The sequence below is a fragment of the Pediculus humanus genome, genomic scaffold, assembly GCF_000006295.1.
Source record: "Pediculus humanus corporis 1103172107457 genomic scaffold, whole genome shotgun sequence".
Lineage (NCBI taxonomy): Eukaryota > Metazoa > Arthropoda > Insecta > Psocodea > Pediculidae > Pediculus > Pediculus humanus.
In genome coordinates, this window is record NW_002987077.1 from 579,737 (window position 1) to 595,785 (window position 16,049).

Below are 16,049 nucleotides of genomic sequence, written 5' to 3' on the forward strand. Positions count from 1 at the left end.
ATTATAAAAACAGTTTTATGTTTTGAAATGGTCCTAGAACTAAATGATCCTTTTCCCTACGTTGATCTCAACAACGACAACAACAACATGTTTACACACTCGTCCATCAACATAATCTAATTATAATAATTTCATTTTTGAAAACGCACCTTAACGAAAAAAAAAAAAAAAGTGTTGAAAATTTAAATTACGATAAATCTGATCGATTGATTGATTGATTGATAAAAATGAATTTAAATTGACTCCGAGGTCCCTCTCCTCAACCCCCCCCCATCTCCCCATAAAACTCGACTTGTAAATCAACACCCGAAATTCGAAATAAACAATTTTAAATAAAAAATCTAATCAACAATTTACAAAATAACACAATCAAATATATTTACCGTAAATTTGATGTTCTTGCATAATAAAAAATATTATTATTATTATTATTATTATTATTATTATTATCATTATTATTTTAAAAAGGAATTTAAGAGTTTACATCAATTGAAAACAAACGTGAGTCTTTTTCTTTATTGAACCTTTCGCCCGCATGAACAAATCAATGAGGATGCACTCTCTCTTTCGAATAAGGATGTTCATCCCTCAGGATGAACAATAAAAATCTTTTTCCGAAATATAAAGAAGGTATTAATTACCGGAACCCTTGTCGTATGGATTCACACGCACGCACACACACACACACACAAGATTCATTTTAACTACTTATGGTTCCGATGACGGGATATCAGGAGATATTACGAATTTATTTCCAGAACATTAAGTAAATCTCTAGAATATCATGGAAAAGGAAGGAAAAAAAAATGTTTCCGACAGTATTTACTTATTCGGAGGAAGGGGGGGAGGTGAGGGGGAATTGATCGAAAAACCGTTTTGTTTTGTTAGACATAAAAGAACGCGACAGGGGACTCCCCCACTAGGTTGTGAAAAATAAATCAACAAAATGAATACGCGATTATGAAATTATCATCTCGAAAAAAGGTTGCAACGCGAATAACGATGCCACACCCAATTTATTCAAATAATAATAATAATAATGATAATGACAATAAAAGCCGCCATGAAGAGAAAGAAATTGCATAACAAAAACGGATATTAGTTCGTCTGACAACGTCAATAACTTTATAGAATTTCTATGACAAAACAATCGTCCACGATTAAAAACGTATTGTCGAGTTGTTGAAAGTATGCAAAACTCATAGAACAAAAAAAAAAAAAATAATAAAAATTTTGCAGTTATTTGTCCAGTTTTTTCATAATGAAGGGTAATGCAAACGGTAACAACTTATCAAACAAAAACATTCCAGAACCATCACTTTTTTTTTTTTTTTTTTTTTTTTTTTTAAACAAACGGTAATATGTTGTTTATCTTTACGAATCCAACACACGATTTAACAACCATCCTCATGCCAATTTTATTAATATCACGAAACGTAAATAGATAACAGTTCAAAAGTTTTTAACAGAATTGATTTTTGGAATTCTCCAAAATCCGAGGCTTCCAGATCGACGTTAAGATTTCTTAGTCAACTATTAACAAAACTATTTTATCCAACCGTCATTAAATTGTTGGAAACGTCTTACTTAACATTTACAAAAAAAAAAAAAATATAATTCGACCTTTTTGATATAAAAAAACCAACAAACAAACAAACAAACGAATGGATTTTAATTACGAAGTTTTACGACAGAATCCGATTGGGAAAAACCAAAAAAAAAAAAAAAAATTTGATAATGTGTGATGATCAAATTATAAATTAGTTTATTAAGTGTTCGGTTGACAATTTTCAAATCGGTCGACGATAGAAGCGTTAAATATAAACTAACATGAAAACTTATTAAAAATTTTCCAGACTCTTTTCTGGAAAAGTTTTTTCTCCATGCGAAAAACTTATCACACGAGATTAAAATAAATTGCTCCTGCGACAATCCATCGACGTTGTTCGCACATAATGTTTTCACACTAAATGGCAAATTGTAAAATCAACTAACTAATGATTTAGTCAACCGAATATTATTATTATTATCACCTATCATTATTATTTCTTCATTGCTTTATACGTTCACCTGACAAACTATTTAACTAAATGACGTAACACGCGCCATCAAATCTCAACGTGTTTAAAATTAATTTCAAACACTCGGGGAACCTGGAAAATTTCGTCAAATTTTTCTCTCTTTTTTTTTTTTATAATATAAAATAAAACTTTTTGCAACTTAAATTTGAAAAATTTTTAACTTTTCCATGATTTTTATTTCTCTAACATTTCACATTTTTAATGTGCACGTGCGAAAATTACGCCACTTACTAACATTTTTACAAATGAAGGCCAAACATTAGGACAATTATCGAAGTAGCGAACGCGTGTACAGCGTAATTTAGTTTTACTGGAGAAATTTGGCAACGGTGGGGTATTTACATAAGTATTTTTACCCCGAAATCTTAGTGGCGCAGAATTTTATGGTTAGAGGAAGGAGATAACAAAGAAAATGATCAAACGGTCACGAAAGAGGTTACAAAATCTACAAAAAATATTATAATAATTTAAAATTATAAATTAAAATTAGTTTTTAAGTGGGAGAGAAAGAGCAAGAGAGAGAGAGAGAGTTATAAAAAAGGATAAACAAACATTGGAATTCATTTTTTTTTTGTCAAAAGGAAAACAAAACTTTAAAGTTATGCCTTCTTCTTTTGGAACAACCTACAGACGAGAGGTGCAAACGGTAAACAAACAGTTTTACTTCAATCGTTTCGTAAATTTTATTATTATCATCATCATCATCATCATCATTATTATTATTAAACGAAAAACACAAAAGTAAATTTTTACCAACGAAAATTATACGTAACCGAATCTTTCCCAAAAAAGAAAAAAAAACAATCGGAAAACTTATATTAACCTACTACAGTTTGCCAAAATCCACATTGAAAAAACAAACAGACAAACAAACAAACAAACAAAGAAACCGATTCTTAATATCATTGAAAAAGGGAAACTGTCATATTTTTCGGAAAACCTGTCACCGCTAAATATAATTTACACAAAATCTTCATCATCGTCATCATCATCATTATATTTCCTTTTTCAAAAAGAGAAAATAGAAAAGAAAAAAAAATCAATAAAATTATTATTATTATTATAGATAATTTTCCACATGAGAAAACATAATTTTAACAATTGGAAAAACCCAAAATAATAATAATAATAATAGATTTTTCAGGTAAAAAAAAAAAAAAACTTTTAATTGAATTCAGTAAACCAAATCAAATTGAAATTTTTTGTTTTGTTTTTTTGGATGCAAAAGTTGGTAATTCTCGTGATTTGTTATTAATCCAAATAAGGTAATCAAAGTCGGATTTTATTTAATGGGGATCCCCTTGTTACAACAAAAAAAAATCATTCAATGAATGATTTATTCTTTATTTCTTTAAAATAGTTAAAGAGAGAGAGAGACAGAGAGAGAAAAACTTTTTTATGTTATATCTTTATATAGAAGCCAAACCCAACAACAAAAAAAAAAAATGGGAGTCACTTCCAGTAACTGTTGTTTACACTCTTGTTAATTTCTTTTTCTTCTGCTTCTTTTTTTTCTTCTTAAAAAAGAAATTCTTTGTCAAGTTTTTTTTAAGTGGATAAAAAAAGATGGCGACACGAGTTACATTCACTCTTTTTATAATAAGAAAAAAAAAAATTTTTTTTCCGGTCTTCGGTGGGTCGGTCGGTCGGTCGGTCAATCGATTTTTATTAAGTCCAGATTTATTTCATATTATTATTATTATTTTTATTATCATCATCATCATCATCATCTTAAATTAAAATCGATTTTATTATTATTGATGAAAATAAATAAAATTTCATTTAACGAATGATTAAATAAAATTAATAATAATTTTTTTTTTTCATTATTGACGTTTTATTTTTATTTTTAATTTAAAAAAAAAAAGAGAAAAAAAATGCACGGATTTGATTTATTTATTTTTTAACACTCGTTTCAAATGAAAAAACCGACAAACAAACACCTCTAACAAACAACAAAAACAAAAACAACATTCATCCACATGTGTGAAAAAATTAAATGAGGAGTCACGTATCCAAATGCTAAGGTTTCGAATGCTTCATTTTTTTCAGATTTTTACATTTAAACTCCCCTCCTCCTTCTCCTCCCCTCTCCTCCTCCCATACTCCTTCGTTAAAAAAAACAAAATGGCGACGATTTAAAAAAATAAATTGGAGGATGAGATAACCATTGATAATTAAAAATGTTACAAAATTTGTTTTTTTTAATGGTCAAAGTGTCTCGGAACGTTGTTAAATCCGCCCCGTTCTCGATTATTCATAAAAAATAAAAATAAAAATTTTTTTGTATTTAATTTTCACGTTTAATAAGAGAGAACGAGTGAGAGAGAGAGAGACAAAGAGAAAGAGAGAAAAAGAGAGAGAGAGAGTGAAGAAAAATCTTATGAGAACGATGTTAATGCGTTCATATACGTTTCCTAAGGCTAAATTCTCGTATTAAAGACCTAAATTTCTTTTATTTTTTATTGTCTGCCCTTAATAACATTTAAAAAAAAAAATGGCGACGACGACGACGACGACGACGATGATGATAATAACGCACACCACAAGTATGCGATTATTTATCTCATGATTACGCCGTATTAAATTCATTTTAAAAAAAAAAAATATCCGTCATTATGAAAATGCATCTTTAAAAACCATAATATAATCCATTACAACAATTTATTCCATCCATCGAACCATTTTTTTAAATAATGATAATGATGATGATGATAATGATAATTAAACGGTGTTAAATCAAATAATTTTTTTTTTTTTTACAATTAATCTACGGGAGATATTTATCGAAATTTAATTTTAGAAAAAAAAAAGGGGGAGGGAGGGTAATGAGAAGGATAACCGTATGAGCTCTAATGAGCTCCTTATTCCTCTTCCCAATCCCCCCCCCCCAAAAAAAAAAAATGACCATAATAATTCTAGAATTTTCTTATAATTATACGACATATTTAAAACTCTAATTTGTTTACGAATTAAACATTTTAGTAATTTTAATTATCGAAACGGTAAAATTTTCAAAAATTATTATTTTCCGAGTAAAAGATCAAAATTAATAAGTAATAAAAAAAAGAAAATGAGGTGAGGGGAGAGGGGGAGGAAAATGTACCACCCGTTAGTAATAAAACGTTGTCTGAGTTCTAGAATATAAATAAAATGAGTACCCTAATGACTCTGAATAAGAAAAAATTGCAATTTTGTAGTTGTTTGGAAAATTTTCCAAAAAAAAAAAAAGTTAATTAACGGGGGGTAATAAGATCGATCGATTTTGAATGGTAATAAATTAGTGCGTGATTACATGCCGTAAATAACGATAAAATCGTATAATCGTCATTTGGGGGGCCATTTCAAGGGAAATCAGGTACATAACAAAAACAAAAAAAAAAATGAAATGATCCGTTTTATATATTTTTTTTTTCTTTACCGATTTTACCGTCGAATGAATTGTTCTTTTCGTTATTTCTCCCCGCACTACCGCCCCCTCTTTCCCCCCCAAAAAAAAAATATAAAATTTTTTTTTTTATTTATATAATTTTTTTTTACCGTCGGTGTGTGTTCGCGTAAATATTTAACGAAAATTTTCGAAAAACTGACCGTTTCCCCGATTATATTTTCTCTTCCCCCCTTTCTCTCTATCCCTCTCTCCCCCACTTTAAACGCACGCACACGGCTCCCCGTAAATTTTAATAAACTCGGAAAAAATATTTTTCGCTTTTGTAATTACATAAATTATTTATTAACTTCAACAATAAAATATTTATCCCGTTGAAATTTTCTCCATCTCGTTTTTATCTCTCCCCGAATTTTTTTATTTTTTCATCTCTCCATAGAATCCCTCCTCTTTTCGTTTCCCCACACCTCAACCATCCTCTCCTCCCCCTCCTCCCCAAAAAAAAGAAAACAATGAAAAAAAAAAAGAATTTAAATACATGCAAATTAGACGTAACAAAAAAAATTTTTTTTTATAATAATAATAATAATAATAATTCAATCGGTTATTTATAATAAATTCGTTGGGAAACAAAAAACTGTTCATTTTAATTTTTATTTATTGTTATTGTTATTTTTGTTGTTGTTGTACTTATCGTCGTCAGTATTATTATTATTATTATTATTCCTACGTTTGTTCGCTTTAAAACAAAGACGGTGGACCGGAAAACAAAGGCGTGAACATGACGCGACTTCTAAAACCTTGTTTAAATTTATTAAATTATTTATTTTCGAAAAAAAAAAGTTATTAATTATTATTATTATTATTATTATTATTATTATTATTATTATTTTTAATTTCCTGTCAAAATTTTAATTTTTATTAATATTAATATTATTATTATTATTATTATTAATACACATACGTCGAGTTCATTCGTTAAAAACAAATTAAATTAAAACAAAAAATAAAAAAATAAATAAATTTGTTTTGTGTTTTGTTTTGCTACAATTTTTTTTTTGTTTTTGCTAAGAATCACAAGATTTATCGTTTCGAATAATAATAATAATTATTATTATTAAAAAAAAAAAAAAACGGCGTTCACACGCGGGAATTAATGTTAATTTAATTTAATTATGTAACAAAAAAAAAAACGGATAAAAATCTATTATTACCCTCGTACGTGTGTGTGCGCGTGTGTGTTATAGTTTATAGCACGGCAACAACGCGATAATAATAATAATAATAATAATAAGCTGTAATTTTATCGTTATTTGGATACGATGATGATGATGATAATAAGCATCGATAGTTTATAGCTGCGATAGGCTATAATAAAAAATAAATTTTTTTTCACACGAGAAAAAAAAAAAAGAAATTTTTTATCAACGAAAAAATCGACGCGTCAAATCCTCCTTAAAGTCCTTCAATTACAAGTCGATTGACTAATGACACGACAAAAAAAAAATTATTTTGACTTGAGCTTTATAGCTCGCATACATAACAATTTACGTTAATTTAATGTAATCGCACTATAACTATATTTTATTTAAATATTTATAGCGCATTTTTAAAATATTTCAATTACAATTTAATGATTCTTTCCGTCGTTCCAAAACCAAAATTAATTTTTTGTTTTAAATGTACTATAAAAATATAGAAGCTCTATTATTTGGATTTTAAATTCAAAAAAAAAAAAAAAACTTTCTCTTATTGCCACGATTTTTTTATAATTCCTAACAATCTACGCTCATATCAAAAAAAAAAAAACATACTATATTATTTTTATAGTCGTAAATATTTCCTTTTACAAACATCAATTTTGAATTGAACGTAAACAAAAATATTGAGATATTAAATTATTATCTGGCGGAGCAAACGTTATAGACTATAAAAAATATAGCCATTTTCCAAAAAAAAAGCCACGTTTAAAATGATAAAACATTAAAATAACTTTTTTTTTAACCTTCCGGTAAAATCTTGCTCCTCACCAAAAATCTAATAATCTTAATGCATTTAATGTTTTTCTTTAAAAAAATATAGACTATAATATAGAGTAAGAAAACATTATTATGTAGATATATAACACGTCGGAAATGTAACAAAATATATATTATTGTAAATAAAACAAAAAAAAAAGACTTTTTTGCAAAACAAACGTATCGATCAATATTATTATTATTATCATTATTCGATGCAAATTATAGCAAATTTTATAGCTTTATAGCTATAAAAATCAACAAAAATTTCAATGAGTTTGTGATTTGTAACATAAAACAAATTTTTTTTACTTTGGTTTAATGACGTCACGTTGGAAAAAAAAACAAAACAAATTGTAACTTTATATTAATTATAGCGCTATAAATTTTTATGTTAATAATAATTTTCTCTATAAAAAAAAATTTATATCGGAGTTATTATATGAAGTCAAATGATAATAATGATAATCACGCCACGTATGTAAAACATATAGCAAAATAATAATAATAATAATAATAATAATAATAATGAGTTACTTTTTTTTTTTGTTTATGTCGTGACCAAACGTGATCAAGTTTATTATTTCAACGCTTCTGCTTTTCTACGTCATCATCATCATCATTATCATCAACATTTTTATTAACAATAAATTTCGTTTTGACGTAGAGTTTATAATAAAAACAAAATTTTAAAGAAATCTTTTTTTTTGCTATAATTCAGCGAGAGGGGAAAGAGAGAAAGAGAGAGAGAGAGAGAGAGAGACGAAGGAGGAGATTCTTTGCTCTGATTTCGGGCGAAAGAGGGGCGGGTGGGGGGAATGAAAAATTTTAAAAGTCGACTCATTGCTCAATTATTATAAAAAAAAAAAAAACTCAAATTGCCATCATTAATATGTAATTTAAAAAAAAAAAAAGAAAATTTTTTTCGACATTCGTTACCATCGTAAATCAAAACCTTCGCGATAATTTAACAAAAAAAAAGCCTCCGCGATAATTATTATTTAAAAATAAATAAATAAATAATAATAATAATATTTAATCTAATTTTTTTATTTTTATTTTTAATTGTGTTTTAAATAATAATAATACTAATTATTATTATATTTTTTTTCTTTTAATAAAATGTGAAAAAATTTAAATTGTTTTTTTTTTTTTAACGTGCTTAACTCGTCTTAATTATTTCAATTTATAGCGCAACTATATTATTTATAGCAAAGTTTATTTTAAAAAATTCCAGTTTAATAATAATAATAATTATTATTATTATTATTATTATCATTAAAATTATTAAATTATCGTGTCTAAATACAAAATTTTTTTGTATTTTTTTCCTTAGTCTATAAATTATAGCTCTATAAAAAAAAACAAACATCAATTAACGATAATATAGCCGTTTATAAACTGTTCCCTTTTTTTATTTAAATAGTGAAAAAAAATAATAATAATAATATTTAAACAAACGGTAAAACAAAATGATAAATTTTTATTATTATTTTTTTTTTATTCACCGAAAATAATTTATAGTAGTCTATAAAACGTTTAATAGTCTCTATATTATAGTCATCTCATTAACGCTTTTAATTAATTAATGATGAGTAAATAAATTACGTTTTTTTTTTTTTTTTTTTTTTTTTTTTTTAAATTAAGGGAAAAATTACCGAAAAAAAAATAATAAAAATAAAATTTTCGACGGGACTTTAAAATTTATTAATGCAATAAATTTTATAGTTTATAGTTTAAACTATAAATAAATAAATATTTAACTACGAGAGAAAAACAAAAAAAAGGTCGCTATAAAAAAAAAGTAAAAATATTAAAAAAAAAAAAAAAAAACATTAATTTATTAATCAGCCCGAGGAGGCAACACACACACACACACACAACAACAGGTGGATACATTAGTCACTTTTGTCACTTTAGATAAATTTCCAGCTAAATGAGATTTTTCTGGAGAAAAAAAAAAAAAAATTTTCTTCTCAACTTTAATAATATTAATAATAATTGATGATTTCGCGCTATAAATTTTTTTTTAATAAAATTTAAATATTTGAAGATGCCGTGACGTCGTTTTCCTAACTTTTGTAGTACATTTTTATCAAATTAATTTAAATTATAGTCAATGAAACACTGTAATGCGAACCTATCGGCCTGAGAGGGAGGAAAGGAAGGGGAGAGGGAAGGAGAGTGGGAGGGATGTCTCGGGTAATTTTTTTTTTTTTTTTTAAACCGACTTAACGAGAGAGAATAAAAAAAAAATTTACGTTTGCGTCCGATGATGAATAGAAAAAAAAAAAAAAGGTTTTTTTCTCCAAAAAAAAAAAAAGTCGTTAAAAATTATTATGGAGAGAGAAAGAGAGAGAGAAAAAAAAGCCTTCGGCCTTTTTAAAGCCTTTTTTTCGTGACCCTTAAAAAAAAAAAATCGTGAATTTTATAGCGTCAAGAATTTTTTTTTCTTTTTTTTTTTTTTATTCTAATCGGTTTAAATTATCGAAATAAACATTATTATAGTTTATATTTAAATAAATTGAATATAGTTTATTTTATGTCCTTTTCCCACCACGTCTTTCTTCCTCTTTCTCTCTCTTTCTCTTTTTTTTCACTTTGATATATGACTGTATATATATAGTAATAAATAAAATTTTATAGCGTTACCACGAAAAGTAAATTTATTTTTATTTATTTTTATAATAATAATAATGATAATATTTATATCGTTATTTGAAATGGTTTTATAGAAGAAATCTTTTTTTTTTGTTGCCACAAACACAAAATTTTTAAATTAATCACTTATAGTAGTTCTTTTACTCTATATATATATTTATAGATTTGCTATATTTATTTACACAATTTTATTTATACATTTATTTAAAAATGTTCGTACGAATAATTAAACGAATTGTTATTACCGTTAAGAAAAAAAAAAAACATTTTTAGGGGGGAGTTATTAGAGAATTATATAAGACTAGAAATTCCAAAATGGGGTTCGGTCACGTACCTGCGTAAAAATATCCGCTACGCCCACAGGGGTTGCGGTAATCTACAATTTTGCTGTTGGTTAGCAGCATTTTGAAGGTTGTTTTGGTGATGTATCAAAGGAGGCGGCAAAAGTTTACCCGAGGGCCTCTGACCGGACGACGATCGATGATCGTAAGAATTGGGCGTCGATGCCGTAGAATATAAATTAACGTTAACGTGGGGTCTTACGTGTCTAGAAGACGTACAATTGTTTCTCCTCGCGTCCGGCATGGCAAATTTGAGCTTCTGCCAGAACAGCCTATCCCCCCATTCTATGCATGTATTCGTTTTGAGGTACAACCTCAAATCCGGATCCAAATCTCTTTGGGGTACTTCACCTAACGTAATCACAATTAACCGTCTTCTTCTATCTTTCAACACTTCGTGCAACGCGGATTTAAATTCGAATCGACACCACTCCGAGTGAAGGAAATTTTTCGATAAAATAACAATGGTTCTCTTTGACGATTCGACCGCTTCTATTATCGTGTCGGCTATGTACGCGGTCACGTTAAAATCCCGATAGTGGAGGCACAGCCTGTACCTGGGATCCGTTTGCTCTAAACCCGGAGCCAAAACTTGATTCACGAAACTTTCATCTTTCACACTGTAACTGACATATGCGTCGAACAAACGATCCCGATCTTGTTCTTCTTCGAAGGCGGTTGTTTTATAGCACATTCTCAAACCACATTTAGAATATATCCACACTCTCAATTCTCTTCTAAAATAAAACACACTGCACACGATCGTTATTGAAACTAAAAATGTACAAAGGGTCGCGAGGAGCAATGGAAGATAATCGTGTATGACGGGATTTTCTATGACGGCTCTGCTGTCTCCCGTGTAAGCAGAACACGTGGTCGAATTAAAATCCGCCACCGGAGGACCTAATAAGTTAGTCACATTATTAAATATGCATATTATTTTATTCGCGTCTACGACTTTGGCGTAATTTGGTTGGAGCCAATTTCTAAACTGTTGCAAATATTGGCAATTACACGACCACTGATTATCGGATAATGCTATTTCTACGAGATAGGGATTATACGTGAAATCCCATACCTGAAAAGTCCTCAATTTGTTACTATCTAAACGAATAACTTGAACTTGTTTTAATTCGGAAAATGTTCTATTGTTTATATAATGTATTTCGTTACCTTGTAAGTAAAGCTCTTTTAAATTTTCTAAACTGGTAAATTCGAAACCGGAAAGTTCTTTGATGGCATTGTTTTCCAAATGGAGAACTGCCAACCTTTTCAATCCGCTGAAAGTGTGATTGTATATTGCGGCTATGTTTGAATTATTCGCGTATAAAACCCTAAGATTTTTCCTACCGATGAAAGCGTGACTCGAGAGTTCTACCAAATTGTTACCGTCTATGTAAACCTCGGTCGCATCCATCGGAATCCTATCCGGCATGTTTGTGTATCCGGCAGCGGAACATTCGACGATGTTGGACGACCACGATTGATCGTGATAGCACGTGCAATTCGAAGGACACGTCATCTTGCAATCGCACGCATCGAAATCGCAACAGTGGCAGAGAGTGAAACAGTGAAATTTATAGGGGCATAAAAATTGGGATGATTCCACGTCGACGAGGGACACGTACATTTTATCACGGTTATATAAAAGCTTGCAGTAAATTCCCTCTAAATCCATGACTCTCGGATGTTGCCTCAGATGATCCAAATTATTAATTCTTTGCAACCATTCCATGGTGCAATCGCATTGAAAGGGATTTCCTCCGACATAAAATTCAGGAAGCGCACGTTCCGGATCGACCGGCGTCAGTCTCAAAGCGTTCAATTCCATGCTGACTATTTGATTAGCATAAAGATCGACTCGAGTCAAATTTACTTTTTTCAAAAACGTGTGAGGTTCAACGTGTTTAATTAAATTGTCGTTTAAAAACAATAATTCAACGCTGTTAGGTATCGATGCGGCCGTTATTGTCGTCAATTTATTAAAACTCGCGTCGAGCGTTTGTATTTTGAGCTTTCCATCGACTGAATAATGATTTCCCAATTCTTTTATGAAATTTTTATGCAAATCCAACCATTGTAATGTTCTCGGCACCAGAGAATAATCGAAACTTTCCAATTTGTTATCCGATATGTTCAACCACAGAAGATTTTGTATTCCGACGAAAAGATCGTCAATGTCGGTTAAAAGATTCGCATCGAGACGTATGGCTTGCAAGTGTAAATTATCGTTGAACGCTCCTTTTTCGACTCTTTTTATTTTATTACGAGCCAAGTTGAGAATTTGAAGCTCGGGTAAATTCGAAAATGATTTCTTCGTTATGTTAGTCAATTGATTTCCGATCAGTCTTAATCCGTACAAATTATTCATTCCGGCAAAACCGGGTTCGACGATGTTACTAATGGAATTTTCTCCCAGGTCGACGGTGCGGAGGAGTCTCATGTTTTGAAGTGCCGCCGGAACGGCCGTCAATCCGTTTCCGTTTAAATTTAAATCTTGTAAACTGCTTAGATTTCTAAAAGCGTCCACGTGTATGTTTTCAATGAGATTGTTGTCCAAAGAAAGTAAACTCAATACGTATAGATTGTTTAGGGAAAACGCGTCGAGAGAACGTATTTTATTGTAGGAAAGTATCAGAGTGTGGAGATTTTTCATTGGGGCAAAAGTGCCCAGGGGAAGGGTTTCGATTAAATTGTGTTCCAAGTTCAATATTTGCAAAGTGTATAAATCGTTAAACAAATAAGGATCGAGTTTTGAAATGTTGTTGTATCCGAGATTGAGCAAAACGAGTCGGATAAGGCCGGAAAAGGTGAGCGGAGTTATCCAAACGCTTGTTAAATGATTTTTCGACAAATCCAACGCCAAAAGATGTTTCAAATTTGAAAATAAACCGGATGCCAAAATGCTAATTGAATTATTTTGTAAATAAATTTCTTTGATTCCTTCTGCGGCATCTTGAAAAAGCTCCGGTGGGAGAGCGACTATTTTATTATTCGATAAATCTAATATTTCTAAATTTTTCAAACCCGCCAAAGCTTTTTCCGCGACCATTGTTATCTCGTTATCGTGTATGTAAAGTTCTTTTAAACGACGCAAAGCACTGAAACCGCTGCTCGGTATTAAAACGAAATGATTCCAAGACACGTCCAAAACTTGAATATCCAAAGTGCAGGGAGCTATGCCTCCGGTGGGTACGGAATCCCCATCGTTAATATCGTCCCGAGAACTTATCAGACTTTGAGGGGGTGGCGGTTTTTCTCTAAAACCCAAATCTCCGACGTCTTGCAAACGATTTTGACTCACGTTCAAGGTAACTAAATTGGTCAGGGGGCAAAATATGCTTTCGGGAAACGACCAAATGTTGTTGAAACTCAAATCGAGACGTTCCAATTGTCGGACGGTAAGAAAACTTTCCGGCGATATTTCCATGCTTAATTCCGGCCAATCCGTGTTGTGAGTTCTCACGGATAAATTTCTCAAATCTCCCAAACCTATGAGAGTTCCCGATGGCCATTTGGCCAATTTGCAATGATCTAAAACGAGTTCGCGTAATTTCGTTAAATGTGCGAAACTTCGATCGTCCAAAGAACTCTTTGAAAATAATTCCATGTTGCACTGTATTCTCAACGATGTCGTGTGCTCGGATGGTATGACGCTAAAATTCGTGCTTTCGAATTCGCTGTTGATCGTTTGCAGACGACATATGAGCGCAACTTCGTCAGGACCCTCTCGTATCCACCATTGACAATCGTCTGGAGCTTCGTAGCGTAAAATCGGCGGAGATTGAGAATTCGCCGATTGTACTTGCTCTGAAGCACATTGTATTCCGCAAATAAAACAAAAAATTAAAAAAATCATCATTTTCGATGATGATAATGATGATGATGATTCTTTTTCGACCATTTTAAAATTTTATCAATCATTGTTTGTTTTATTTTTTATTTTTTTATTTTTTTTGAGCGGGAGACTTTTTTTTGTTTGTTTGTTTGTTTGTTCGTTTCAGAAAATGACTGAAACCCCAAACAGAGTCATTTTAAATAAATAAACAAATTCAAATCTCATTTATCCCAAAAACAAAAAATTATCAGAAATTAAAAATACAAAAATAATTCACAAAAAAAACATTTCGCACGATTAAAAAAAAAAAACTAATTAATTTTTTTAAAATAAGTAAATAATAGAAATATTAATATTAATAATAATAATAATGAAAACAAAAAAAAACCGATCAATTCCAAAATAACAACCGATTATACGAATCCGACGACAAACGGTATCGTTACAAACAACTTCATCTCGACACGGACAGACCGCGACTGAACTCTGGATAATGAAATTGAACGCTTTACAAAGTCCCCAACCAAGCTAAGTAAGTAAAAAGAGAAAAAGAACAAAAAAAAACAGAGAGAGAGAGAGAGAGAGAGGAGGTAATAACGTGATAGAAGAGTAAAGAAATAAAGTCGGAAACGTACGAACAAAACCGAAAACAAACGAGATTGCGCGATTTCATTTAGTTTCATTCCAAAAAAAAAAAAAATCAACCCTCCAAAACTTCATGGATTTCTCCAAAATAAAAAAAAACTTTTTTAGCCCTTTTATTAAATTTTTTTTTTTTTATATTTAAAACAGCGGGTTATCTAAAAAAAATGTATTGATATGATGAATTTTTTTTTTTGGAATTAAATCAACCACCTGGAATTTTGGAGAGAAAAAAAAACTAAACGAAAAAAATATATATATATATACACATATATATACGTCCGTAGTAATTTTTTTTTTCTTCCCTTAAGAGAAAAACTCATTATTATTATTATTATTATTATTTTACCTATTTTAATGATAATTTATATCGCTATAAATTTATAGCGTTTAACTATTTTTTTTGGTAACTTTATAAAGGTCAATCACATGAATGGTCAAGGTCAAAATTTTATTTAATCTTATTAATGAATTTTTTTTTACTTCCCACGAACAAAAAAAAAAAATTCAAAATTCAATGATCTCGTTTTAACTATACGTAATCCTCTTTTTCTATTTTTTCTTTTTTTCTTCTGCTTTCGATTCTTTAAATAATAATAATGATAATAATAATAATAATACTCATTAATTATAAATGATGTGAAATTTATTAAATTAATCGATTGATAACTTCTTTTTTTTTCTTTTCGCGAACGAATTTTTAAAAAAAAAACCTCCATCGAAAATAATATTTATTAACCGGATTTAAATTTTTTACGGAGGGAATGGGGAAGGGGGAGGAGGAAGAAGGGGGTTGGAATTGCCTGGAAAAGAAATTTGGAATAAATTCGGTAAATAAGGTATATTTTGTGTGGGGTCCATTAAATCTTTATAAAAAAAAAATTTTTCTTTATTTATTTTTATTGAAGTTATTTATTATTATTATTATTATTATTATTATTATTATTATTATTATTATTATTATTATTATTATTATTATTATTATTATTATTATTGCTATTTAAAATAAATTAATTATTTGCGGATAAACAATTTAAAATTATTTATTTATTAGTTTAAATTATTTCGGGGGGGGGGGAT

The 16,049-nt window shown here is 29.3% G+C and overlaps 1 protein-coding gene across 1 annotated transcript; it reads right to left on the minus strand.

The window, feature by feature from the left end:
• Window positions 1-10,499: 10,499 nt before the first annotated feature.
• Window positions 10,500-14,393, minus strand: Phum_PHUM108410 (toll, putative; the record flags this gene model as incomplete). Its single annotated transcript, XM_002424056.1, has 1 exon — window positions 10,500-14,393. One exon carries the CDS (start codon window positions 14,391-14,393, stop codon window positions 10,500-10,502), a length of 3,894 nt encoding a protein of 1,297 aa, XP_002424101.1.
• Between the last annotated feature and the right edge of the window lie 1,656 nt (window positions 14,394-16,049).